Source organism: Cygnus atratus, chromosome 3, assembly GCF_013377495.2.
Source record: "Cygnus atratus isolate AKBS03 ecotype Queensland, Australia chromosome 3, CAtr_DNAZoo_HiC_assembly, whole genome shotgun sequence".
NCBI lineage: Eukaryota > Metazoa > Chordata > Aves > Anseriformes > Anatidae > Cygnus > Cygnus atratus.
Genome location: NC_066364.1, coordinates 103,088,246 through 103,115,440, shown reverse-complemented (window position 1 = coordinate 103,115,440; position 27,195 = coordinate 103,088,246). Strand labels below are relative to the sequence as shown.

The 27,195-nt window shown below is 39.9% G+C and overlaps 1 protein-coding gene across 4 annotated transcripts in view; it reads right to left on the bottom strand.

Annotated features, from left to right (window-relative positions):
- XDH (xanthine dehydrogenase) overlaps positions 1–27,195 on the bottom strand; it is a 75,385-nt gene that overhangs the window by 25,192 nt on the left and 22,998 nt on the right. The window contains exons 1-17 of one of the 4 annotated variants that reach the window (XM_035559508.2): positions 24,089–24,553; positions 18,540–18,597; positions 16,577–16,673; positions 15,289–15,397; positions 14,126–14,252; positions 13,269–13,330; positions 11,656–11,724; positions 10,820–10,885; positions 10,292–10,378; positions 8,910–9,051; positions 8,191–8,283; positions 7,365–7,516; positions 6,395–6,488; positions 5,446–5,555; positions 1,545–1,729; positions 855–1,029; positions 190–279 (exon numbers count right to left, since the gene is read on the bottom strand). In XM_035559508.2, coding sequence (XP_035415401.1) covers positions 190–279; positions 855–1,029; positions 1,545–1,729; positions 5,446–5,555; positions 6,395–6,488; positions 7,365–7,516; positions 8,191–8,283; positions 8,910–9,051; positions 10,292–10,378; positions 10,820–10,885; positions 11,656–11,724; positions 13,269–13,330; positions 14,126–14,252; positions 15,289–15,397; positions 16,577–16,673; positions 18,540–18,597; positions 24,089–24,328 — 1,956 coding nt within the window. In that variant the 5' untranslated portion in view covers positions 24,329–24,553. Of the gene's footprint in view, positions 1–189; positions 280–854; positions 1,030–1,544; positions 1,730–5,445; positions 5,556–6,394; positions 6,489–7,364; positions 7,517–8,190; positions 8,284–8,909; positions 9,052–10,291; positions 10,379–10,819; positions 10,886–11,655; positions 11,725–13,268; positions 13,331–14,125; positions 14,253–15,288; positions 15,398–16,576; positions 16,674–18,539; positions 18,598–23,722; positions 24,554–27,195 lie in introns of those variants that run through there. The other 3 variants (XM_035559527.2, XM_050709759.1, XM_035559519.2) reach the window with 3 other exon arrangements.

Below are 27,195 nucleotides of genomic sequence, written 5' to 3'. Positions count from 1 at the left end.
CAGTGACAGGAAAGAACACTGTATCCTAAAGCAAGGAACGGACTGAGGCCCAAATACATGCCTCAGGAATGGCATTATGTAAGTTTGTGTATTGTTTATAATCAGGGAGACAACAAGATAAGAAGCATTGTTTGAGCTAAAAAAAAAAAAAAAAGGCCTGATCTAGATCATGCAGGTACCACTACTTACTTGGAAGAGCTGGGCATTTGCAATGGGATCTTTGTGAAACAGCTCTGTAGCACTGATGTAGTTTGAGGGGACAGGCTCACACAGATTGTTCTGCCAAAGAATATTAAAGACAATTATCTTCCCTGCCAGTCTCTTTCTCACATTCCCCAGTAATCCAGGATATTCTCTTTCCTTTAGTAAGACACAGATGCCCCTCCTGGATGGTGGCTCACAAAGAATAAGGTTGTTGGTACAAAGTGGCAGAAGCCCACACTAACCATACAGCGGAACCCAAAGCTCAACCTGCAGTGAAGATAATCCATCTCTTACCAGGTGAAAAGCAAATAGTACTCTGGCTCTGTGCAAACAATAGTCATAAGACCCACAAGAGCAGTTACAACACCCTCAAGGGGAACTCCAGGAATCCTCCTGTGAGCCCACAGATCAACATCTTCCTACAGCAAGGTGAAGATGCCAAGGGGAAGCAAGTAGAGAGATACACTAGTCCCTGTCACACAGGGAAATCAGCAGAGTAGCTTTGGCAGCTATTGCATCATGGAGTTTATTATCGGAAAAAAATCCTTTCATGGCCACTTTCTGCTATGAGTCTTCCTGAATGTGAACTCTGCTTATGCTTTCCCCAGAAAGACTGCACATGCAGTTCGTCCTTCTCCAGCAACACTCACAGGGCCATTGTGGTGCTTGTTCAGTTTCAGAAGGACAGTCAGGTAGAATTTGAAGAAGAAGCTGAGTGTGAGCGTGCGTCGGAAATCCACCATCCCACCAGGTGCAGAAGGTGACAGGTCCATCTCACCTGCCAGCAAGTGGCAGGCATCCTGCAGCAGCTTCTCATTCCAGTCTCTGCAAGAGAACACAGGTGACACAGCCTCTTCTCAGACCTATTAACAGGGCAGACTAACTCTTCTGACATGGCTGCCCCACAACCTATCTTGTGACGCCTACCTGCTCTATCTCTGTTTACAGGGTACATGTCAGCTTTGCTCTCATCTTGGACTCGTGTACATTTCTAATGATATGACAAAGCTATTAAACGTGCAGATTTCTCAGTTCATTTCAAAAGAAAAATCAGTTCTTTAGCCCATATCCACATCTACCATCTGCAAATTTCATTAGATAAGTGCATTTAGCAAGGGAATCTCTGTGAAAAAGAGACCAATACGGATCTTTGAGGGTAAGGGGTACGGAAAGAAACAAGACATCACGCAAAATAGACTGCTACAGAAGTGCATCTACTATTCTTCCCCTTTCTCATTCTGGGTACTATAAGAGAGAATGATTCAGGGTTTTTTAAACTGTTCCTGTAAAAATCAGCACTATTCCGCTAGCCAGCCTTTCTATTGCAGAAAAATTCCTACCTGCCAATGAGCTCTTGGCAAGTTTTTAGTGCCAGGACCGTTGTAGGAGCCATTCCTCCATAGCTTAGTTTAACGTCCTCCACTCGGCTAGTGCCAGCTTGGAACAGGACTCTCATCCCACAGGTCACAATTGCAATGTCATCCTCTCGACGGTAAGCCTGCTTGAAGGCTGAGAAGTATTCACCCTAGGAGACAGAAAAATATTTCTTTACTCCTCATCTTGGCATGGTTTGGAATATGGATATAGACAAACTTTTAGCTTATCCCTATGTGAATGAGCTATTCCAGGCAACTCTGTCAGGTAGATTCACCTTGCAGTGCCAAGCAGGACATGTTTTTTAAGGCAGTGTTGTACATTTTAGAATCATATAGGTCAGAAAAGACCTTCAAGATCATCGAGTCCAAATTTCACATGATTCAAATATTAAATCTAATGTATTAGACCAGTGATTATTACCCATAATAGGACTGTTCAGAAAATGAGTTTTGACAGAGATCTGCAGACATTTTTTCCGTGCTATGAGGAGATGAACAAAGACAGATTTTTAGTACCTATACAAGCTTAATATTCCTCAGCAACTGTTCCTGTCTTCAAAGCTGCTAAGCTGGAAGCCTCATCAGTAAAACTCAGATCCCTAAACCCCTTCTCTTCTTGCTCTTTCAGAAGTCTTCAAACTCTATCGGAACTGAAATCAATAATCACAAATCGTTCACAGTTCCAGAATGTACCATACTTATTATCAGTCTGTTACTAAAAATACAACTCTCAGTAACTATTCTGAATCCTCTGTTGGTCTCCACAGAGAGAGAAAATTCTTCTAAATACACCAGCAACTACAACTCACAAAACTCAGCAGCCCTCCTATCAAAAGTGGCAGTAAACATGAGATTAACACTCCACCAGTTTACATCAAGTGATGGTGTCAATCTGGAGTCATAGCGTAAAGTCAGTTTTTCCCCTTGGCTGTGCTGCAGAGTATAACAAAATTCCTGTTCAGGCATCCTGCAGACTAGGAGAGAAATCAGATCTGATGTCTTGGCATGGCCACCGTGGACAGTTTGCTGCCAAGTTCTTTCTTGAATAGCTTAGCCAAGTGACTCTGCAGAGCAGAGTGGTCTGTTCCATTAACTAACTCTCGTCTGAAGTAGATAACACTTCTTTCATTACTGTAAAGAATAATTCCTCTATCATTGGCAATGAGAACAGTTTCACAAGAGGCCAGTTTTGTGCACTGAGATTTGTTACTGGAGATATAACTAGTCTGTATATAATTTCTTAAATTCAACTGATCAGTGAGCAGCCAGCAGATAATAGCAGAATAACATCAGTAACATCCTCCCAATGAGGACATTCTGCCACTACGCTTGTTAAAGTAATTAGCTTTCAAAGAGGAGAAAATGCAGCGTCTTCTCTTACTGCACACCTCAGCTTTTGCTACACGAGGGCAAAATTTGCCTTCACGCCTCATAAGATATCTTAGTTTTCTTGGTAAAGAGTCCTGTAGGAGAAAATGCACTCACTACTCTTCCTCACTAGGGCTGCAGGTTATGTAGCCATCGTATCAGCTGCCCATGTCTGCCCCATTTCTTGCTAAAACAACAGTGCATGTTCCCTCTAAATGTTCACAGTGAAAGCTTCTAGGTATTAGCTATCTCAAAGGAAAGACAAATAACTCAGATTCTTGATGCCTCCATATGAATCCCTGCCTGGCCCAAGAGGCAACACCAGGAAGGAGCATATTAAGAAATGTACAGGCTCTGAAAGTCTCATAGGCAATATTCATAATTGCAAAAACATTTCCATGTGAATTTTTTCAAGCCAGCACCACGGAATTAAGGTCAATAATGGATGAAGGTTGGAGGATACTAATTTAAAGGATGAAGTAAACTTCATGACCACTTTCTGTCTGCAGTGGAGCAACAATGTGATACTATGAACCTATGATGGCAATACTGAGTAAACAATAGGTTACATTTAAGATTGTCTTTTAAAGAGAGACATATACAGTCATTGTGTTGTTATGCTTCTTCTGTTTGAAAACTACTCAAGTGTGTTCATGACACAAAATACTATTACCGTAAAAGTTACATAACAGTGAAAAACGTGCTAGAGAAAGATGCATGCAAGGTAAAGGATATAAAAAACTGATAGTCAGTAAGTGAGTTAACAATGCAAATCGTGTCTAACATTTGTGAACCTTACCTGGAACACAGGCAATGCTTTAGCAGCCCAGAAGAGAAAGAAGAATGTTAAAAACATCCCTGTTCTAGGAATGCCTTGTTATATACTAAAAGATAAGCAGTTTTCTTTTCTGGAAGCTGTTTATACTTTAATTCATTGAGCTGTTTCCTTTTCCAAATGCTGTTCTCACTCAGTTGCAATCTTGTAAGTACTCAACAACCTTTCTTCTCTGAAGACCTTAAATATCTGACAGACAGACTAGCAGGAGAAAAATGTGTAGCCTCTTCCTCTTTAACAATCTCACTATGATAAAGCTTACCATAAACTCAGTTACTCTACAGTAACACTAAATATTGTTATCTGCTAAATAGGTTTGGTCTAATTCTTTCTGTTTTTTGGCCAGTCTTACACCTTGTGTGATGTCACATCAATGCAAGAGGTAACATCAGTTTTAAACAAACAAACCAAAAAATCATCTCTAGCTATGTGCTGACACATCAGTTGTGAGGAAATCACAGCTCCAGAACACTTTGTCTGCCACATGCCAACAACTTCAGACATCCCTTGAAGAACTTTAGTCTCCCTAGTTTCATGCTTGATGAGCATGATCAACCAGGAAATAGAGAGTTCAAAAGTTGTTCTAGTTTTTCACATGAATGAGCTGCATATAACCTACAGATCATGCCACTGCTCTGCTGGTAAATATTTATTTGTTTTGTGAAACTGCCATATGACTGTCATATAAATGGAGGAATGTGGTGTTTTCCACTGACTCGTTCAAACGTGGTTCTCATTTTGGAAAAAAAGCGACGCTTGCAGTTACCACGAGATCAAAGAAGAATCACTCAGAAATAGATGTAAAAACACCATCAATAAAATACCTTCGTTCTCTTAATGCTTAGATACAAAATACAGAGGATAGACAAAGGATTTATGGGATTCTATCCCATAACAGGATGGCATTTCAGGTAAATGGATGTTTTCCATTTATAAAGGAAATGTGTTACTACATTGTGAATCCTTGCATCTTATAAATTGTAGCCACAAGCTCTAAAAAGGTAAATCCCTTCACAGGCATCAAACTAAAGTCTGATGTTGCCTGCCTTAAAGACTGAATTAGTTATGGTTCATGCTGCTAAAAAAGAGGAATGTTCATTGTTCTACTTGATGGAACTTTTGCAGGCTCATTTGAAGCTGCAAGTCTCCATTGGCAAAATGCCACAATAATCAGTCCTAGTGCTTTCAGTCTTGCAAGACAAGGATGCAGAACAGAACTTGCCTCTTATCCCCACACTTTTCTCTCATTTTTTTTTCCCATTTCATTTCACAGAAATGAAACAGGAACCTCAGGAACCTTGAAGTTATTTTACTTCACAAACTACTAGCATCTTTGCTGTACTATTTTGTAGACAGAACTTAGGCCTCTGAGAACATCACATTGGCACCTTTAGTCATTAATGAATGTGCTCAAAAAGCCCTGGACAATAAAGTGAAGTTTGTATTTCTTGCATGAAAAAAGTTGGGCTTACTGTATTTACCAGAGAGCCCAGTTCCCGTTGCTTGCTTTTCACCAGATAATTTATTTGCTTGCTGATCCACTTGGGTCTACATACGCATTTCGTGATCTGTCTTCAAGGAAAAGTGCCTTACAGTGAAACTAACATTCAGGTAATAACATTTTAATTCCATGGACAATGAAATCTTTTCCTACAAGTTTACCTCCTTGCTGTAGGGTATTTCAACAGAGAGAAGTATTTCCTCGGGCTTCACTGTTGTCTTTCTGTATCCAGTGAAAAATTTCTCATCCATCGTGATAGTCCTTTTGCCTTCTGCAGAGCAAGAAGAGATCAATGGCAGATGAATAACTAACTTGGATGAAGAATGACAACAGTACACGTGAAAGAGCCTTTGGCCTACACAAATCATTCTTCGCATATCAGGTTTTTTTTCCCCACCCAATTTCACCAAATTAGAAAGGATTTTCTCAGCTTTACTTTGGTCCTTATGTAATTTATGACAGTTTTGGTGTACATATGAAGTTTTATCTGCACAGGAACTGATGAAAAGAGTTCTCTCAAAGTCCTCCCTCCACTATCTAATGAAAGCTGAGTCTCCAAGTGAATCAGTTTCCAACATTTCAATGCAAGTCCCTTCTTTCTTTAGCCTGCATACAAATGCATCACAGGAGAACGTCACTGAGCAGTCAGTCTGCTCCTCAAATGGATCCTTTATGAAAAAAATTCTTCCTAAGAGCAACTACAGATTGAGACATTTGGCTTTCTTCAAAGAAAAACAAACAAAAAAAATACAGGTTTTAACCTTTATCTCAAAAATCCACTAGTATCAAAGTATGATAATGACAGAAACAATTATATGCCTTTTTTCTTCATGAATAGACACCTTCAACCAGCTCTTCACAAGGATGTTTCTGTAAGTGCATGCACAGTACTAGAGATTCATTCTGACAGAGAAGTTCAAAATTCTCTGGGAAACCAGCCTTAAGTCTAAAAAAACTTGAAAGTCAAAAAGGGCAAAAACCTATTAAGTTAAACTAAGAATAGTTTATGTATTACTAACATGCATTTTCAAGTTCTGACCTGACCTAATGCATAGGAAAGGACAGTCGACTATTTCATCGACCTCACCATCAAAAAGAAATGTAAGTTACCATTTGATACCAGGGTCAGTTTGCTTCCACTTGCCATTAACACAGGATTTAAGTCAGAGATTGGGCTTGCTGTCATTATGTTCCCACCAAGAGCCTAGAGTGACAAAAAATGCATTAGATAAATATTAAAAGAAACTGAAGATACAACAATAATGTCTTGTAATCCTACATTACTTTATACACTTCATACATACACTTCATGCACAAGTGGTTAGTTAGCCTTGAGTTTGCCTTTATATTCTTTTTGCTCACTCAACAATTTCAGGCCTTTATTGAAGTAAGAAAACAGAAAACCCCTGAAACCAGTTGCTGTCCCATCAGAACTAAGATTTATCTGAAACAATTTTCGGAACAGTCTTTGGGTAATGCATCAGAATTACTTTATGCTCAAACCACATATGCCCAACAATGCCAAAATTCAATTGCTGTAGCTGTAATGAAGGGAAGATCCATAAAATTATGTAGGGTCTTTCCAGTAATGCTGAGGAAACAAAGTCTTTGGACTGCAGTACAAATACATGGCATAATAACTTGTTGAATAAAGTCTGGTGTAAAATAAAAGCAGGCCAGCTTGCCAGAGCTGGTAGAAAAGTCAAACAGTAGAATAGCTCAGTTGGAAGGAATGGTCAAAGGTCATCCAGTCCATTATTTTTTTTTAGCTCTGTAAATACATTTTTGTTAAGTCACAGCCAAACCTCTCTACAGTTTCCCCCACTTATCCCAATAACAGTAATGGAAGACCTGCACAACCACTATGTTGCCATTGCTTGCTGAATCTGTGATATCACTGCAGCAGACACCACCTGAGACCCCATGTTGCTATCAATTCCTGGGGTTGTTTTATGTGCAATTTCTTTTTTTGCCTGTGTTCTTATATGGGGAGCACCAGGCACAGCAATGCTGGATGAGGGAGGCCAGCTCCTCAGACCAAGCTTTCAGTTCCAGTCCTCAATACTCCTACATCACTTACTGCAACATTCCTGATCTGCGGCCCTGCAAACCACCGTAGCTGTTCAAGGACGGCCTGGAAGACCTCTGTTTTGTAAGAAGGAAGCTCTGCCACTGTTTTTCTCAGCACCTCTTCTACTGAGCTTAAAGTACAGGCAGCGCCAAAGGTGACCCCTGTAAACAAACAAAAAGTGTTGTTTTTCTTCTCCCAAAAGTCTAGATATGGGAGGACAGTTATAACTGTGTCTACAAAGCTTAGATGCCACTAATTTAATTAGGCAGTAAGGGTTTGGTGAAGACGCTCAAAGTACTTTTTATGCATTGCATGTAAACATCACATCCTCAGAACGAATTCTTTTAAATTACAGCTCATGTTGGTATTGCCTCTCATGTGACAGTAACCCACCACCCTTCTGCCTCACTGTAGTAGGGCCCCACGCGCTACATCAGCTCAATTACTTCTATTTGTAAGTTTGACCTGCTTCCACCACAAAAATAAATATAATACTTAACTTAGTCACACAGACCGTGAAATCCAGTTTCTTTTCCCCAATTACTAATTTTAAAATATTTCTAAATAAGAAGATTGCTCATTGAAACCCATTATTAACCCAATCAATATAAATAAAACACCATACAAACTGAGATAAAATTTTTAAAATACCTTCCATTGAAAATTCTCTTTGATTCTCAAATTATTTATACATAGGACTCACTTGACTCCCTGCATGGGAGAAACATTAACAGATATAGAAAGTAGTCTTTAATCTGGGGATTTTCCTTCATACCCTCTTTATTATTCTGTTGGAATCCCCACTCAACAGGTATTCTGCCTCTTTTTTGCTCACCTGTTTCAGTATGTTGAACAGCATTCATTTCAGCGATCCATCCTGGTGCTATTATCACTGGATACAACATGTTCTTTAACCTCATCTCAACACCTTAATGAAAAGTAAGACTCCTTCAGTTACACGTTGGTGACAGAGAGCCTAAATTAACTGTTTCCCATTGAAACGGAAGCAGGTCTATAAATGAGTCAGTTCACTGACCATCTAACACATTGATCATGTATAGTCTTAGAGATAAACTAAGAGTTGTTTCCAATTAATACCAGGAAGTTCTAGAGACTTTTTTCTTGGCTCTCAATAACCTTAAATACACTATTTAGCACTTTTGTTATCTGGCTATTGTTGTACGTAATCCTTCAGGAAAGAAGAATGAATGCAATGAAACAGAAAAATATGGGAGATTGTGGATTAATTGTTCAGAATAACAGAATTACTCAATATGTCTTAACTCTCTTTCTCACCCCTCATGTTTGCAGAACAATATATTATCGGAGAAAACATCAATGGGAGAAAACATTTCAAGTCTTAAGAGTTTACTCCTTGAACATCTTTCAAAACACAGGTTTCACAACCAAATTCTTCTGAATACAAGGAAATTTTATACTATGCCACTCCCCACTTCTCAGAACTCCACAGAACTAGTACAAAGGCTCAGAGGTCTAGGTAAGCTTTTTAAAGTTTTCCAACTGCTGATAATGAGCATTAGCTCTTCCTCTTACCCACTTCCGTGTTCCCTACAACAAGCTTGGCATTGGGGTATTGGGATTTGAGGGCCACCAGTTCCTGGAGAGTTGTAGGCTGGATCCACATTACACGTTCACCTTTGAAACACAGCTGCTTCTGCTGTTTGTTTTTCTGACTCTGCAAAAGTGAGTTCAGATGGAGTTCAGACCCTACATCAAGCCAAGAATCTCTCATGTGCTGCCTATGCCTATACCAGGCCAGGCTCCCTCTCAGTGAAGTTACTGACGGGCACCTGTGATATCCACACTGTTGATCAGTTAGCCATTCTCCATTCTTCCGCTATCACTGACAAGAGTCTCTGTCACGCTGACAAAAGTTTTTCCTTCCTGATTCTGCCAGGTGCATTCTGTTGCCACTTCTCCCTACCAACACCTCTGCCAGCATGCTCCATCATCCCCGAGTTGTGGCAGATACTGGTAGCTTCACCCATCTCAGAAGTAATAAGGTCAGATTCTGGTTCCCTTTTTCATTCCTTCATTCTGTGACCGAAGAAAACAGACTAACATAGCTGTCTCCCAACAACATCAGATCAACTCTCAGGCAGAGGTACTTCTTAGAGAAGAAATAGAGGGGAGCCTAGTTACGGCTAAATATATATTGGGCTACAGTATCATGAGAGCTTGCTAGTGCTGTAGCTCAGGACACATTTGGCTTGATTGTGTTGGGTGCAGCAGCGGAATTAACAACTGAGTTTTGGTTTCTTAAGTATGAAGGAAGCTGTAAACAAGTCACATACTGGACATGATTGTTGGCTGGAACAATTCTGTTGTTACAGAACAATTTCTTTGGGGAATACTACACTAAAAAAGACAGAAATTAAACATGGAGAGAAGCTGTTCTTTACCTAACTTTTGATGTAAGCCAGTCAGATTTTCCTCTTGCTCTACTGAGTGGAGGGAAGTTGGGGCTTTCAAGAAGTTACCTTGTTCAAACATATATTCAGTTATATCCCATAGTTCCTGCTTCTCTCCCTACACTAAAAATGGATTACTGGGTCATTAGCTCAGATGCAATTGTATTTACTATAGAGGTTTACAGATGACCTACTAAACTGAAATCCAGATGCCAGCAACAGTTCCATCCCTTGACAGGCAGTGACCGGAAAGGAAGGCAACCCAAGAGCACTCAAGGACAGGCAGCCAGCTGGGGAAGACACTTAAGACTCAGTATCTTTTAAGCCATTCTGGCTGGCAAGGTCTTTTTATAAAGAGGGAAGAGTTTATGCCCATGCTTCTTTTATTGGTAGCCATCTTTTGTACTACCGTTTCCTCAGGACAGAGACCCTGGGGACATTCAAACTCTGCATGGAAAAATGAAGCCAATGAACGACATACTTGGTCTTTTGGAATTAACTTACCATTAACTCTGGTGGGAAGATTGGTTCCTGTGTAGGATCCAATGGCTGGAACTCAGAAGAATTGAACAGGCTAGAAGACATCATTGTCTATGAAAGAGAAAAATGCAAACTAATAGTAGGTAGAGGAGAAATCTATCTACATATAACACTAACTCATTCCTTTTTCCAATCAAATGCCTCTTAATATTTCATGCAGCAAATAATGGCAAACAGTGAAAAGATGCAACCTGGACCAGCATTCTAAGTTCTCCCAGTTGGATTTTTCTGCTAAGAATAGGTCTGGTCAGAAACCTGAACCTGAACATACTCATCACAGGTTTTTTCCAATCAAGAGAGTCATCACTTTCGCATTGGCATGTTAGATGACAAAGGAACCTTTTCTGAGTTAACATCAGCATAAAAGCTAGGTAAATCCAAAGCGCTTGGCATAAATACAAATTACAACCAACGGGGTTTGGCACAGAGCAAAGCAGAGTTAGGTTCCAAAACATAAGAAAGAAGCAAAAAGTACTTTAAGGAACACCTTACCACCTTGTCCTCTTTTTCATTCATGCAGCAGCCTGGACCATTGGCTCTTCCTCCACAACTCCCATTCTGAAGAGAAACAAGTATACTTCAGCTATTCTGCACAAAGTCAGAAAACTCCAGCTTTTACAGTTATATTCCTCCCTTTTATCAATCCCTGGGTAACAGAAATTTTCAGTAGTATTTTCTCATTAATAAACCATTTTGATGCAAGAACTCAAAGTAATCTTAATTGCTAAAGTATTCCACACAACTATAATCCATAAGAATTCCTTGGAGTTTTCCAATAAATAATTTCTTTATATTCTCCTTCCTAAATTCATTTTACATTCCTACTACCTTATGCCCGGATTCCTTCTTTTGATCCCTCCACCATTTGTACCTCAACTAGTACATAAAATTAGCTCTTTTAATCCAGATATTCCAAGAAGATCCAATGGAACAGTTTATTGGAATGGTCATTAAATCATTCATCATTAGACTATGAAGTTTGGGAAAGATCATACCAGAGAGTTAACTGGTTTTTGGAAGTGTTTTCACAGAAAGGTAGCTTCAATATACCAAAAGCAAGTAACACATTTCTTACAGCTGTCACCATGGTATTTCACCTCACAGATCCAGAAGGAACCTAGCTCACTCTTTTAAAAGCTGTGTCATGATGGCCAGTCATGCCACTCAGGAATATAAGACAGCAGTATTTTTCCAAGACAGACATGCAAACCAGCTCAGACATCTCTGAATACCTGTACTACAGTAAGGCCAGAGGAATGGCTACTACATAAAAACTCTACTAATACAACATTAAAAATTGAGCTTATGGCTTCTTTAATTCAGCTTACCATGCTATTTTCCCTCGTGCTACGACAGCATCCTGTGCCTTGTGTTGCTCTGCCACAGCAATTCGAGTTCTGTGGGGACAAAAGCAGTTCTGAGAAAAATGCGCAGATTCTAAGGGAATTAAGCAGATTTTATTCCCTTTTGAGAGAAATTAATCCCGTGTTTTCTATTTCCAAAGCAAAAATGGGAGATGGGATCTCCCAAGCAAGTAGTTGTTTCCCCTTGCCTGTGGAAGGCATTGTGATGGCTAGGGCATGTCCACTTTACTGACCTCTTGTTCTTGTGGATAGGCCCTAACAATTGAGCCAACTACTCTGGTCCAGCTGCAGCTGTGAAGGCATGTGCAGAGAGTAGAGTAAAAGGGGTGAATATATACAACACCTAATACTCTGCTAGGGTCTAACTGATTTCAGCTCAGGAGACTACTTTAGTCTACTGTGGTTTCTGTCACTTCAGTAATCCTTGGTAGTTCTCCTTCCAAGTATTTGCAGAGTCTCCCCTGAAGCCTATGTCAGGTTTTGGTCCCCACAATACCCTTTGGTGAGTTCTCCAGGCCAGTTATCTGGTACATCTCCCTTGCTTTTGTACCAGACTCCTACTAGTTTCATTTCTTGACACCTTGTTTTGTATTGGAAGAGGCAGCAAACAGCAGGCATCTGCCTTTGCTTATGCAACAGGCTGGGACTTCATGACAGCCAAACTCCACCAGTGACCTCCCTCCATTGAAAAACACACAATTTTCTCCTACCTGCCATCTCCTGTCTTTTTTTCATAGATACATAGATCTTGCCTCTTACCCCATGGCTGCTTATGCTCTTTAAAAGGCTTTGATGAGACACCATTAAAAGACTGTTGGGAATCTAAGTAGACTATATCGACTGGCTTTATCAACCATTTGTAACATATCTCACTCCTGCTTGTATTCTCTTATGTTGAGTATAATTCTGGATAATGAGATGAAATTAATGGGCAGCATTCTAATTTCTGTTTTTACTTTTGATACATAATACCAACGTAGCCCCATGAGTGGCTACTAATCACGGAAGTACCTAGTGAATACTTTTCTTTACAGCCTCCAGAAGTCTTTTAGGATCAAAGTACTAGAGAAAACTTATAGCAAAGCTTCACTTGTCACCTATCCAGTACGAGAATTTGGGGCAAGAGCTATATAGTTGTGAATTCAACTTATTTCCAGAGTTATTTCATCTCTGCTGGTTATCTTTCAAGCAAGCAACTGTCTGATCAAATTTCCCCACAGTCTGTTCCTATTCATGTACCACCCTTTTACACCTTCTCCACATCAGGGATCATCAGCAACTATTCAGCAATTATGAGATTTTCAGACTTACAGAAGAGAATTACAGCACCTGATTACCTGTGATCCAAAAAGGGACCATCAGGTGGATCTTAATAAAGCATTCCACTTCGAGAAACTGCAGTGAGTGAGTCGCTCTTGCTTTTTCAATGCATGAACCACATACAATGTGTCAAAAGTTGGAGCTGGGGTACAGCACGTATATTCTCCTCCCCTTTTCAGGTCATGCTGTATTTTACTAACAGAAAGAAAGACAGACAAAATTCCAGAATAATTTGAACACTATCTGAAGCCACTTACTTTAGCAAACGTCCTATATCCCTCCAGAATGGGTCTGTATCCTGTACACCGACACAAGTTTCCTGCATAGCCAGAGCAAAAGGAAAAACGCTTAGTGTTATTAAGCTGAACATTTATCCTCTTGTAGAACATTCTGTTGTTTCTCACCTTGTCAAATATAGATAAAGCTAATGAAAAAGCCGGGAGGAGGAATATTTCATAAATAATTTTTGCAGCAATCCTACCACCCATTTTCACTGAAATTTTAGATAGAAATTAATTTAGTAAAAAAAACATTCTGCCCTTTTTGGTATTCATTTACCTCAATTATGCAAGTCTAATCAGCATACCAACTATCCAGACTCCTGAATTGCAAAGAGATTGATCTGATTTCCTTTCAGGCCACTGTCAGAAGCCTGGTAATAGCTCTCTAATTTCAGTATTAACAGGATCCTCTGAGGTAATTTTGACAGTCTGATTCTGCCCTATTCCATCGTGTATATTGCTGTCATGGTCCTTTATCTAAGGCTGGCTGGCTCAGATGCTCTCTGTCACTTTGCAAGCTCTTGTCCTAGTGATGAATTTACCTCCACAAGATGTGGAGGGCTCTTATAAACCTCTAAGGCACTGATGACGTATTTGTTGTTAAGCTCAGTGAAGTCCTAATACAAGACTGAGACCACTTGCCACTGCTTCAGGACAAACAGTGAGCTTCTGTGGGACTTGCCTTAGGCCATTTTTGTTTACTTCATAGCATAACCTCATAACAATTGTCTTTCATGAAATACATTAAATGAAGGTGCACTTCCAACCCACTTGGTGAAACAGCTGTTATGAAAGCAGCACTGGTTGCATCTCTGCATGACTGTGATTTTTACCTTGGAAAGCATCTTCTATGTCCTCCATGTTGGGTTCAGGTTTGTTCCGAAGCAATGTGTACATGGACATGACAATGCCTGGAGTGCAAAAGCCACACTGGGACCCATGACTTTTTGCTATTCTCTCCTGGGAAAAGTAACAGCAACCATCAGCTTGTAATATCAAAGCGAGTTCATGGTTGCGCTTTTTTTTTTTTTTTTTAAACAGAGATGTTGCAGAAATCTTACAGGAAGAGCTAAGGCTATTATCAAGTGTTCTTCAATTAGATGGTCATTTAATCTGTGAAGCAGACTTCAAAGAGGAGAGTATACTGAAAAGCTTGCGTCTAGGCTTCAAATTTCCAGAGTAACTGAAAATAACTATAAGCCTCCAATGAGACTGGGAGTTCTTCAGCTTTGCCATGATAGAAAACTAACTGTATTTCAAAGTTCAGTTGTTAAGAGCCTTCAGGGGAGGTATGAAAACAGAAGGTTTTGACTATGTCATTCGTTCATGCATGTCTAACATTTTCTCTTTGTTGTTTGCTTTCCCAGACAGATACAAGTCCAACCCACTGTACAAACTGAGATGAATCATAGTTTCCCTTAAAGGGGCAATATCTCTGACAATGCTGAAGTGTGCTTCCGTAAGAAGTGCATTAGAACACCTTGCTGGAAGAGCAAGACTTCACGTTCCTTTCATTCCTTCCTACCACTGCAGGTTCCTAACTATGCAGGAGGAGAAACCAAGGTCATTCATGGAAAACTACAGCAGGGCCAAAATCTAACTCAGATTTCCTGGCTCACAGTCATTATATAGGCTTTCAGCACAACATCAGTTTTCCCAGTTTCTGATCAAAGATGTGAACCAAGTAGAGCCCCAGAACAAAAGCATTAACAATTTGGCCAGGATAGCAGCAGTTAACTTGCTAGGGCATAACAGAGCTCTGGAACTGACAAGGGAGTTTGATTCCATCCCTTAGCTGTTCCTGCAAGTAAAGACTAATCATGAGGACAGTCTCTTTGCTTTAAGATTGTTACTCTTAATGTTAACTCTTACTCATAATGTTAACTCTTTAACATTATGATGAAGGTCCCAATACACTGGAACATGATTGAGTAGAATAAAAAGTGTGGATACAGGGTTTTAAAGTTAACAATTGAAGTTAACATTAATAGCTTACCTGGACTGGATGCAATCTGGATTTTGTATTTCCTATGCCTTCAACAGTAGTTACAGCTACATGATGCAGAGCACAGATGGGGAAGAGGCAAGCATTGGCAGTATGGTGGCTAAAATGATAAATTAAGGTCATTTTCATTCAACAGTGCTGCTCAGCAAAGGAAAAAGGCAACCAGGAGGGCTGAAGAGTAATCAGAAACTGTGGCACTGGACAGAAGAACTTAAATAGATGTACTGAATGTATTACAAGCAAAATGCTACAGTACCTACTCAACCAAAGTTCTTATCAATTTCACCTGAAGTTTAAACTGAGTATGCACCACAGGATTTGACGTAGAAATTTAAACATCATTATTGCATGTTAAGCTACAGAATTAATATAAGTAATTTATGGGGACACACTACAAATACCAAGATGTTATACAGCTGGCCTACACTCACTTGCACAAAAACATACATTAAGCATAGAGCACTTAACCTTTTCCTTAAAAAAAAACAAAAACAAAACAAACAAAAAAAAACATTTCTAGATGACACACATGAGGAAAAACTGCAGTCTACCAGCAAAATTCTTACAAGAACTAGCTACTGTGTTTCTTTTCTATCAAGACAGAAATAATGACCCTAAAGATATCCTATTGAAGGTCATATTACTACATATAACCATTAAGTTAGATAATCCCAAGTTAAAGTATCTCCAAGCACTATTACAAGTATATCCAAGATTTCAGGGCCTTCTATTCCCCACAGGAAAAATAAACTAAGGCCTGTACCTCTGCTCCATCCTCCTGTCTATGTTCTCCTTTTGGTTTGATTCCACTGCTTCACTCTTACATGAATTAAACACAGAAGAGGAAAAAACATTTCTCAGGAAACAGACATTCTGAAGGCTGCCACAGAAGTAGAGGAATAATGAATACATACAGAAACCAGATTATTGTAGTAATACAGTTGCAGTAAAGATTTTGTCATTATTTGGGTCAGCATAGCAAAAAAGTTATATTGCATTGCAAGAAAGGAACATAAACATTTTCTGAGTTGGGAAAAGGCAGAGGCTGTGCACTGGAGTTCAGAGCAAGAAGAAATACTCTACATCAGCACCGTACAATGCTGTCGGAAAAAAATACCTTCTTGTCTCAGCCTTCTGAGTATATATTCTGAAAATGAAAAATGATGTTTTGGCAGAAACATACATTATATAACACCTTTTAAAACAGTGATATGTCAAGAACCTGGAACTATCCCCATTTCATTTCACACTCTGCCAGAGTCCAGACTGCAAAGGATACATGATTTTCTTCTGAAACGGATCATACTTGGATATCATAACAGTGCAAGCACCACATCCGCCTTCTCCACAGCCTAGTTTGGTTCCACATAGGCCCACTGAGAATACAGGAATCAAGGAAAACAAGAAGAGTGTTGGCAGAAGCCTGCTCAAACAGTTGTCAATCAAGTCTTAGAAACAATTTCTTGCTGGAAACAAAACACTCATATTTTTCCTGCTTAATAAGTTAACTTGACATAAGAAAAGACTCTAAATGCTGGCACATGATCTTTGAGATCAACATCGCAAAGCCCTGATAAGGAAGCAGCCCATGATCAAATAAACTCAAAATAAACAACGATTTCTGAACTTCAACACTTCTCACTTTTCATTTGACTCAGAAAAGGAATGACATATGGGAGACAAAGCTCTTAGTAACTGCTGAGCAGGAGTTGCTCGGGCATGTTGCCACATTCCTGAGACGCATGGTGACATCTTCAGCACCCCTCACTGGTGGTGGTTGACTTCTTCCTATACCTGGTGATTCCTACCACGTGGAAGGCACCCAAGCAGGGCAATCACACAGTGCTGTAGGTCGCAGAGTTTACAACTGACAAAGGCGCTGCTCTTGAACTGCTCTCAAACTACCTGCATCTCAAGAGTCATGGCCTGGTCACTGCAGCATCTCTCTTGGTCCCATTTACGGTGGCTTCCCAAGCAAAGGCTTCTAAGAACACAATCAGTCAAGCAGACTATCAGTAGCCCGGTTTCCGTAAAACTGCAGGAGAGAGAAACTTGGAGCCAGAGCTATTATTTTCATAAATCTCTATGCCTACTTCAGCAGAAATATAGCTTTCTTGTGCGATCCAAAGTTTTGTGACAATAGTGCTAATCTGCCTCAATAAAACATGTTTTTCAAAGTACTTCTCTGCCACTAGCAAGACGTCTACAAAATAAGTTCATCAGAATGCTCATGCACAAGATCGTAACATTTTAAAGAGTCCTATTATCTCCTTTGAAGCTATTTACATTCAATATTAACAAGCTTAGACACAAAAGGTCTAGCAGTGAAAAACGCACACAGGCACAGTAGACAGGTCGCTTGTTTTTCCTTATTTATCTACCCAAGAAACAGATAAAACTGGGCTGCTGATAGTTCTCTTGGAAACTACCAAGAGAAGCATGATTTATATCCTAGAAAACTAGAACATGGCAGCAAAGCTAGAATAAGAATGCATGCTTCTTTCTAAGGAATACACCAACACAGACATGAACAGTCTAGAGCATGTCCACTCCCAGTTGGGCAAACAAAAACTCAGAAAATATGTAATGACACTACCGACAGAACTAGATCTAGTATAGCCAGCCTCGTCACCGTAGTAATAGCCACCCAGCTCCTGAAGCAAATCTGAGTCATGTGTGAACAGCATCTCAGAGGAGTGAAACATGATTGATCTCATCTCTTCACGTAAACATGCCTGTAGTATGTGGTTGAAACTCTGGACTCCAAGTGCAGGTCTCTGGATCACCTTAGCCTTCCCTACGATACGCATTCCATAGGATAATCAAATTATTGGATATAATAGATCCAGAAATATCCAAATCACTGGATGATGCAGCAACCAACTCAAGTGGCTGTAATGTTTTGGCAAGAAAATTCTTTACAGTTTTTGTGAAACAAAGATAAATTTCCTTCAATGTTATAGTCATTTCTATCTTCCAATTGCTAGCAATTCCGAGAGATCGCCCTTTAAAGTATTAACAAATTATTTAAGGTTTATTTAAAGTATTTTTCTGTTCTTCAAGCTTGGAATACCTTCTCTAATCTTTTCTAGAATGAAATAATACCAGGCTATGCAGAGCACTCCCTCCTATGGTCTGTGGACAACCTCTGCCTAGCACTCAACTTCATTGTTAGGCAGTAAACAGTTATGAAATGCTATAGGCATTTAAGGCTTTCTGCAGTTTCTTCTGACATTGGATACGTTTTCTTCTTAGATAGGTTAGCAGAGTTGTTTCTGGGTTCACATCTTTTTCCACCACCTGCAAGAAGGGAAAGATACTTTTTACACACGGAAAACTTTACAACACAGGTAGATACATTAGATGCAAGGAGAAAGCTTAGTGTTTCTTCAACTTCTTTTCAGAAGCAGGGAGTAGAACCGCAGATCAACTGCCCTTTTTTCATTCAGCAGTGTTGGTTATAGGTGTCCAGACACAATGATGCCTTGAATTTATTGAGACAGGGAAAAGTATACATATCATGTAGGCCACAGTGTTTCAGCCATGGCCCATTAAGGCAATCCCTAAAAAACCCTTCACCAAAAATAGCAAGCAGAATTATTTGTGAGTACAGAAAGAAAGAATTGTGTTTTAGACTTGAGTTTTGAATTCTTGATATCTCCACACACTGCATATCAGTCTTACTGATCAGGCTTAAGTGACCTCTCACCCTTCCACTTATCACTAGTAGAAGAGATGGAGAAAATGAGAAGATACACAGAAGACAGACAGAAGCAGCATTGGTAACAGACTGTGCAGGAAAAAAAAAAAAAGCAGTGTAGAAACCCTATTATAGGTACCAAAGGTCAGACAGCAAGTACAAAATGCCGTGAAATTTCTTTTTCATCCCCGACAATGTTAAATGTAGTCGTGTTATATTAGTAGCCATCCAGAAGGAAGTAGTATGAAATCCTAACCAAGGACAAATTTCCTTTGCAGGTTTTGAGTCGGCTTCATCCATTCGTGAACAACACTATTTCAGAAACAGTTCTTCCTTCTGTCCCTGGGATGCCTTCCAGTAAATCACGCAGCACTTGTGTTGCTGCTAGTCAATGCAGTACAGTCTCATACCCTTGCCTCCTGTATACGCATAAGCTAGCAAGAGCATGTATTGGTCTTCTCGTGACCATTCAGTTCGGTGCAAGCACATAAATCCCTATGCAGCAGTTCAGTAAATAGACAGACATGAGCAGGTAATTCCAAAAGAAATACCTGTGACTACTAGTCTCCCATGAACTACTCGCCTTTCACAGACATTTCCCAAGCCAAGAGCCTTCCCTAAAAATCTGTACCCTCACTGTGAGTTGAGTTCCTTCCCGAGATCTTCAGCAATGGCCATTGCAAACCCTTTCAAACCAGTTCCCAAGACAGCCAGGCATAGAGAAAAACCTTCAGAACAGTTTTCCAGATGAATATTTAAACAATATTCACGTCAACACTATCCTTAGATCAAAGAAAATGCCTCAAGAATTCTTCCTGAAAGTTCTCAAAAAACATTCCACTACGTACTCCAACTGAGCAACTGAAGTTTTGGCAAATAGCTGCTTTTACAGATTTATTTTTTTTTAAATACACAGTAAAACACAAGCCTAAGTCTTTATTCAGCAAAGCATGTAGCCACTCAGCTCCACGGGCTTTTAGTGAAGTACTCAAGCATGTGCTGAGTCCCATCATTGCCAAACCTTTGCTCAACTTTACCAGCAAGTGGCTCCTACTATGCAGAATGTCATCATGAACAACCCACACTCATAGCTCAGTCAAACTCACAGCCCAGTTTCCTACTTCACTAACTTCAAACAACTCCACTGTAGCTGTGTATCTGCAATGCTGACAGAGACGTGGGGTCAGAGGTAAAGGTTATGAGTTTGGAGGACATTCATTCGACACACTGGAAGTGAGGGATGCCATCCCAGAGGGACCTTGAAGCACTTGAGAGATGGGCCTGTGCAAACCTCATGAGGTTCAACAAGGCCAGCTGCAAGGTGCTGCACCTGGGTTGGGGCAATCCCAAGCACAGGTACAGGCTGGGCAGAGAATGGATGAGAGAAATATCTGTATTTTGTCTAGTTCCATCTGAAATTAAAATTCCACAGGCTTTGGAAGACACTTAATATGGTTTCCAATATAGACGCCCCCCCCCCCCCAAGCCTTAATATTCAGGATAGAAATACAAGTATCGAGCGTGTTTGAACTAAACTTACATACTACATATGTGACATGCTTTCCAGTTGATGAAACCAGAATTGACATTATTACCTGTAAATTGTATGTGCTGTTTTCCACCATATTGCAGGCAGGCTACCAAGATAACTTTGTGATAGTTGTGTGCCAAGTTTCACTCCCAGCGAAGAGGTGCTTAAAATAAACAACCCTGACTACGAAGTATTCAGCTGTTCCGAGACTATTTCTTGACAACATGACAGACTGGGCTAATGCAAAAGAGTAGTATTGGCTACCATGGAAGTCCCTATCTTATCAACCTCCTCTTACCGTGCAGTTTTGTACTATGACAATAGTATAAGTGCATATGAATATCAGCAACCCATTAGCAATGTGAAGCTGTCATGAATACATACAGCAGTAACCTTTCCCACTGGTCATGCTGTCACAGTCTCTACAGCAAATTGACAGGAATACTTAGTCAGGACTCCAGACAGGTGGATTCATACCCTGATTTGCTACCTGGTGTTTCAGCAGCATTGCCTAGGAGCTCACACCCTTTGATCACAGTCTCTCATATGCAGAAGTGCGCCAACAAACTCCATGTTTGTTGCCACAGACCGGATTGCCAAATGAGTCCAATCATCTGTTACCTCTCTTGGACATTCATCTGCTGGGGGCATAGCTCTAGTGACTTTGGCAGCACAACCAAAAAGGGAACCAAAAAAAGTCACTGGAGGCTCTGGGCCTCCTCCTCCTCTCTGATCAAGTGGAACTGCGGTCCCATGAGCGAGCAGGGAATGATGCTGAGAAAGTCTCGACATGTGGAATGAGCTGGTACTGCTGGTAGTATTAATGGTTTATGGTTTCCTGCCTTTTTTTTTTTCCCCCAACTAAGGACTGCCAAGGTAATGTGATAAAAACCTTTTCACTATTCACAAGGCCAGCTCCAATGCGGTTTTGTAAACAGAGAACTGTGGTTCCATAAAAACTGCTACAAAGCACCAAGGAAGATGCCATTCGCAGCATGTTCTTTAACTTCAGGACACAGCAAGAGCAGATAGAAAGGAAGGGTTTGTTTTCTGCTGTCAGCCTTCAGGACCCACGCTTGCTCTTTCTCCCCTTCTCTGCCTCATCCCACATCTACAAGCGTTTCACAAAAACAGCTTGGTGCAGCTACGTCTCTTTTCTGCTTTATAGATTGCAACACATTTTCCATAAGTTAGCCAAGAGTCTTTTCCAGGAAGACAGACTTTTCTACTGATATACACAGAGCAATGCTCCTGTAATACTTAAGCAATCACTGATGCTGAAGCACCAGCTATCTCTGAATATGAAGAGTTGGAAAACATTCCTATACCTGCCATAAGCAGCATATTGGTTTTGAACTAAAGCTAGTCTAGCACCAGAAGAACAATTCTCTTCCATGTGAGTATACTTAAACAAACAAACAAAAACCTACCACCACCAAACATGACAGTATACTTAGCCTTTGATAGGGCCTGGATTGCCATACATGATTGTGGCAATCCCCTTTCATAAGACTGAAAAAAACTCTCAACTCACTCTGAAAATTTGGGCTCACAGGGAGGGATCTGAAGCGACTAAAACCTTCACGGAAAGAGAACAACACAAATTAATGGTATATCTATCACCTGTCATAGCAGAAAATTCATACATCATCCTGTGCAACTGTTTCATGATCTCATTTACAAGACTCTATTAGCAAGTTATAATTAAAACAAAGCCTCAAGTTTTTAACATCCTTTTGGAAGCTATTAACAGCTGAAGAGTCAGTTAACACTGACATGAACCATTACTGAAATGTGCAACCAAAGCTTCAGGAGTTGTCTGCTTCTTTATAAAATCTCAGAACCGGGGCTGACTTCTACATCAGTATTACACTAAAGAGACCTTGGATTAATTTTTTATCCATACTATGCAAACTTCATTATTCAGCTAGCAATTGATAATTAGATAAAACAAGGCTTTGACATCAAACGTCCTAGGTTTTTTCCAACGCTTCCTTGTTTTTTCCAATGCTTCCTCTTTTTTTTTTTTTTTTTTTTTTACAAAACCTTGGAAAGTTCAAATTCCAGTCTAGCTTGGGATCCAAATTCAGAACTAAAACACCCTGATCGTAGCAACAATCTAATCCACATTTACACATGATTAAATTAGAACGAAAGATCAACAAAAGCAAAATGGATAGGAATCCTGTCCCAATCCTCAGGGCAGCGCACAGACCTTTTTAACGAAATAGAAATATTGTGTGATCCCTCAAGAGATTAAAGTAATTCTCCAGCCCAAAATTAGTTCTGCACGTTATTTACCCCTGAAGAAGGCACAGGGAATGTCCACAAACTCTTGGCCCCAGACTATACTGCAGATATGCAACCTTTTCCCCCCCGCCGCCAAGTTTCTCAGCTGCCAGCTGCTCTGCACGAGTTTCTCCACCCAGGTATCAGACAAGAGGAAAGAGGCAGGGCAAGATTCACACTGAGCTGAACTCTGAACGTGTATTCATAGTTCAAAAGAGGTAGTCTTGACTTGTTACAAGTTGTTGCAGAGCAGAGCCTGCAATGCTAGCTGGGGAAGTCTAAACGGAGAAATGAGACTTGGAGAGAAAAAGCTGAAAGGCGTCCAGTGTGTGCAGGCACCACCTTCCACCCTCCTGTGAGGCACCACGACTCCTTTGGGAATTGTCTGCAGGTGACCTAGGTGATACTTGAGTTTTCGATATATGCAAAACAGGATCAGGTAATGGGTTTTAGATTGTAAAGGTTTCTAGCTTCTAAAATGGAAATGGGATAAATATTGTCCTAAAGTCACTTTTTAAAAGCAAATGCCAAATTACTTACTGAACATATGAATTATAGAGATGCTTATATTTGAGCTACATTTTCCAGGTCTATTGTAATTACTGAAAATATTTCTAGTAAAAGTAGTTGCCTCAGAATTGCAGCAAATTATTGCCAACAAATTTCAACTGTAAAAGGAACATTATATTGCTCTCTGAATAATTCAAAAACTAAAGATAAGGAAGGGAAAAAGCCATAAAGCAAAGCAGTAAGTGTAAGTAGCCTTAACAGTTTAATATTCAGAAGTGATCATAGCAATTTTGCTGGTATTAGAGAACTTCAGAGGAAGAAAAGAAGACTAGAAAAATAAGTCATCAGCAAGCAATCAAGGAGCAAGCTAAGAAGAAAGCTGGAATCTTCCTTACCTTTTTACCATTCACAAAGAAAACAAGTTCATCCCCTGTCTCGTCTGGCGCCATCCTGCACACCTTCCAAAATCGACTCAAATAGGGCCACAGACACCACCAACCCCTCTCCCCGCTAAGAGCAACCCTACACCTAACAGGGAAGTGAGTACCAGCGACACGACAAGTAACATGAGTCTGTCTCAAGAACGTCTGACTTTATTTCTACGTAAGTAACCTGTGAAGCCCCATATTATATAAGGGCCAACGAAGAGGCGTGCCAGCTGCTTTTGGTTGGTGCTTCTGCAGCAATAATAACAGAAAAGGAATTGGAACAAGCAAAGTGACCCGCCCCCTTTTATATAGCAATAGATCAACTTGACTCACAATCCAGCTGCATTCCCTTTGGACTATGCTGCCAAGCTTGGGATACTCAGGGTGCCACTGCAACAGCTGCCAGGAAGTCACAGCATTTTGCAATACAATGCAAAATCTGGGTGGGGGGCATTGTCCAGAGAGAACGGTTGCAGAGGTGGAGGAGAATGGTCTCCCAACTGTCCGTCGCTGAATATTGACGACAAAAACCCTCTCTTTCCTTTTCTCCATGCATAGCCATCCACCTGGCATTCAGGACAGTGAGGTCTTTCGTGTAAGAGCACTTCTTTATCAACTTAGTAGAGTGACTGCAAGGCTCTTTCACCATTTTATCTTAGACTTTTAAAGCTGCAGTGCTATCCACCTGCAAGGACATAATTCAAACAGGTATGTACTTGTTCAGATTAAAAACAATTCTAGAGAGCTGAACCTCTGGTTCAGCACATTAAAAGGAAGCACTGGGCTGAAATCGTAATATTTTCACTGGGCTCTTAAGGCCTTTGTGCTTACCTTTTGTGGTTTAATTATCACATCCTGGATTCAGGTGCATGTTGCCAGTGAAACAGAAGAGCCAATGCAGAATTTGTGTGTCTTCTCTTTTCCTTTTTTTTGTGGTTTCTTCTGGTTTCATATGGTTTATGCAACCATATTTTTTCCTTGTTTAAATCTTCCTGCCTTTTTTTTCCTTCCCCAAAACTGTTGCAGAACTGTCCACAGACCCCTAGACAGGACATGCATCATTTTCATGAATAAGATTTCTAATTTCTTAGTTCCAGTTTAAAACCACACCACGAAACTGCACAATTCCAAAATGCAACAGAAGTTTCCTAGCACAGTAGTTAATCCTATCTGCTCCAGTCTCAGTTCTGTGTCTTTGTTTTCCTTCTTCAGCATACTAGGTCTCATTAGTTTTTATTGATTTTCTAGTTTTCTTAATATTCCTTGAAAATTAAGTCTCTCTGCGAGTAACCTCTCTAGTCAATTCGCTAGACAAGAAACCTAATTAAATTACAATTTTCAGAAACTCTTTCCTTCAGTATATTGGAAATACGCCAGAGTGAAAACGGATTATTTGTACCAGTTTTTATCTTCCAACTCATGTAGTCTACTGTCCAGTTCTTCCTCCAGAAAGCTAGTTTATAACAAGTGTCAGGCATTGTCTCAGCACTTCTTTACAGGTACTCATTTTGCTGAACATAGAGCACACAGCAAACTTGTGCTTAACTCTGGTTGCCTTACTCCACGTTTGCAGGGAGCCTGTGCCTAACTGAAGCAGTGCTGACACCTACTGTTTGGCATCTCCCACTCTGTAGTAGCGTTAGAAAAATAACACTTTTCTTCAAGAAAACTTCAATTCTTCTGCTTTCTATCTGTGTGCAAATTTACAAGAACTACCCTCACATAGCAAGCATCCGTCTCAAAATTAGTCTACACAGCCTTAATACTTTTAAATAGTTTTGTAATATTTTAAATATCAATTATTACTCATAACCACAGGTACCATGTTACAGCAATCTTAAAGCAACTAGACATTACAGCATTAACATCAAAATCAAACATAAGTAGTTTCGTAATCTGTATTTTCCATAATGCAAGATGTTGTCCTTAGACTTAAAAACACCTGTAATCATACGTCATCACTTGTTTAAGGAATCCCACACCTGGCCGTGGTGAGAGTCTAAGAGCTAAACTATCCCATGCTGCTTAAACCACTAGGCAGAATCTCTGGATTTGCCATTGTCAGGTTTATTTTGACCCCATCAACCAACTATACATGTAATACAAAGAGAAATGTCAAGACAAATACACATGTGACAGTGACCTCTGCAAGCAGAGAATATAAAGCTTCAGACCTCATCTCAAGTGTCACTGATCACAGAATACCAAATCGATTCATTCTCTCTAGCTAATGCTATACTCATTTCAGAGGAATTTTCCAAGTTCTCTAAATAACTCTGGAATGTGTAAGTATCTCCTACTGAAGTCTCTTAGCCCATTTGGAGAATCCCACTCCAAACAACACAGAGGATTACCAGAAATAACAGTGCAGAAAGTGGGAGAAAAAAAAACAACAAAAATAAACTTCTATATCATAAGAAAATTTCCATTAGCATAGATATCCCTTAATTTAGATTAAAACTTTTCTCAAATGCAGAGATTGCTTACAAGACAAAGTATTCTGACTTGGCAACCAAAGTGTAGCAGGTTTCCCATTTTAGAAACCGTCCCTTTGCCCATTCATACCTGAGAGCTTCTTATGTTTTAGAGGTTCAGAATTCCCCACGGTCTCATTAACTTAGTAAAAAGTTCAGAGAGTAGCTGATATATTATTACATCATCAGGAAAAAAAGAAGCTAGCTTTTCTCATTCTGACTCATTCTGCAATCCTGCAGATCTAGCTGTTGCAATCCTAATGATAATCTCTTCTGCAGATGATCGTACGCATAGCTCAATAAAGACACTGAAATTTATAGAAACACCATTACTACCTAAGGAGTTCACCACCAGAATTAAGTAAACACATAAAAGCACAATGACAAACAGATGTCAGTGGTATTGAGGAAGAGGATTACACAGAAGTGAGGAGGTTTGTTATTTTGTTCACACATTACTCTTCTGGGAAACGGGACGGAAGACAGTAGCAGCTCCGAAGATGATTCAAGAAGAATCAAGATGAGTTTGTGGAGGCATTTATGAGGAATAGTTTGGTAAAGCAGATAGTAAAGAAAAGAAGAAATTCCCAAGTCTTTAATACAATGCCCAATGTATTGAGCTGGAAAGCTTTAGATCTGGAAATCTCTCTTCAGTTGGTACAGATATCCTTTATGGCGGTGTGCACTGGTATCCTGTTTCCAGGGATCTCAGGACCTCTGCTGTCAAACCACCTCCTGAAATCCAGGGTCAGCTGTAAGATTACTTAGGGCTTTATGTATCATATATGTTACTTGACGAAAATTAATTTTGTTGCTTTGTCATGAGTACTCTCTGTATAAGTAAAATTACAGAAAAAAAAACAATGTATTAATTACAGACTGAATATTAAGGCTGTCTAAGGAAATCTGTTCTTCTTTTATGAGATCTGTTGGCCACTGTTAGAGACAGGCTCCTGGAAGAAATGG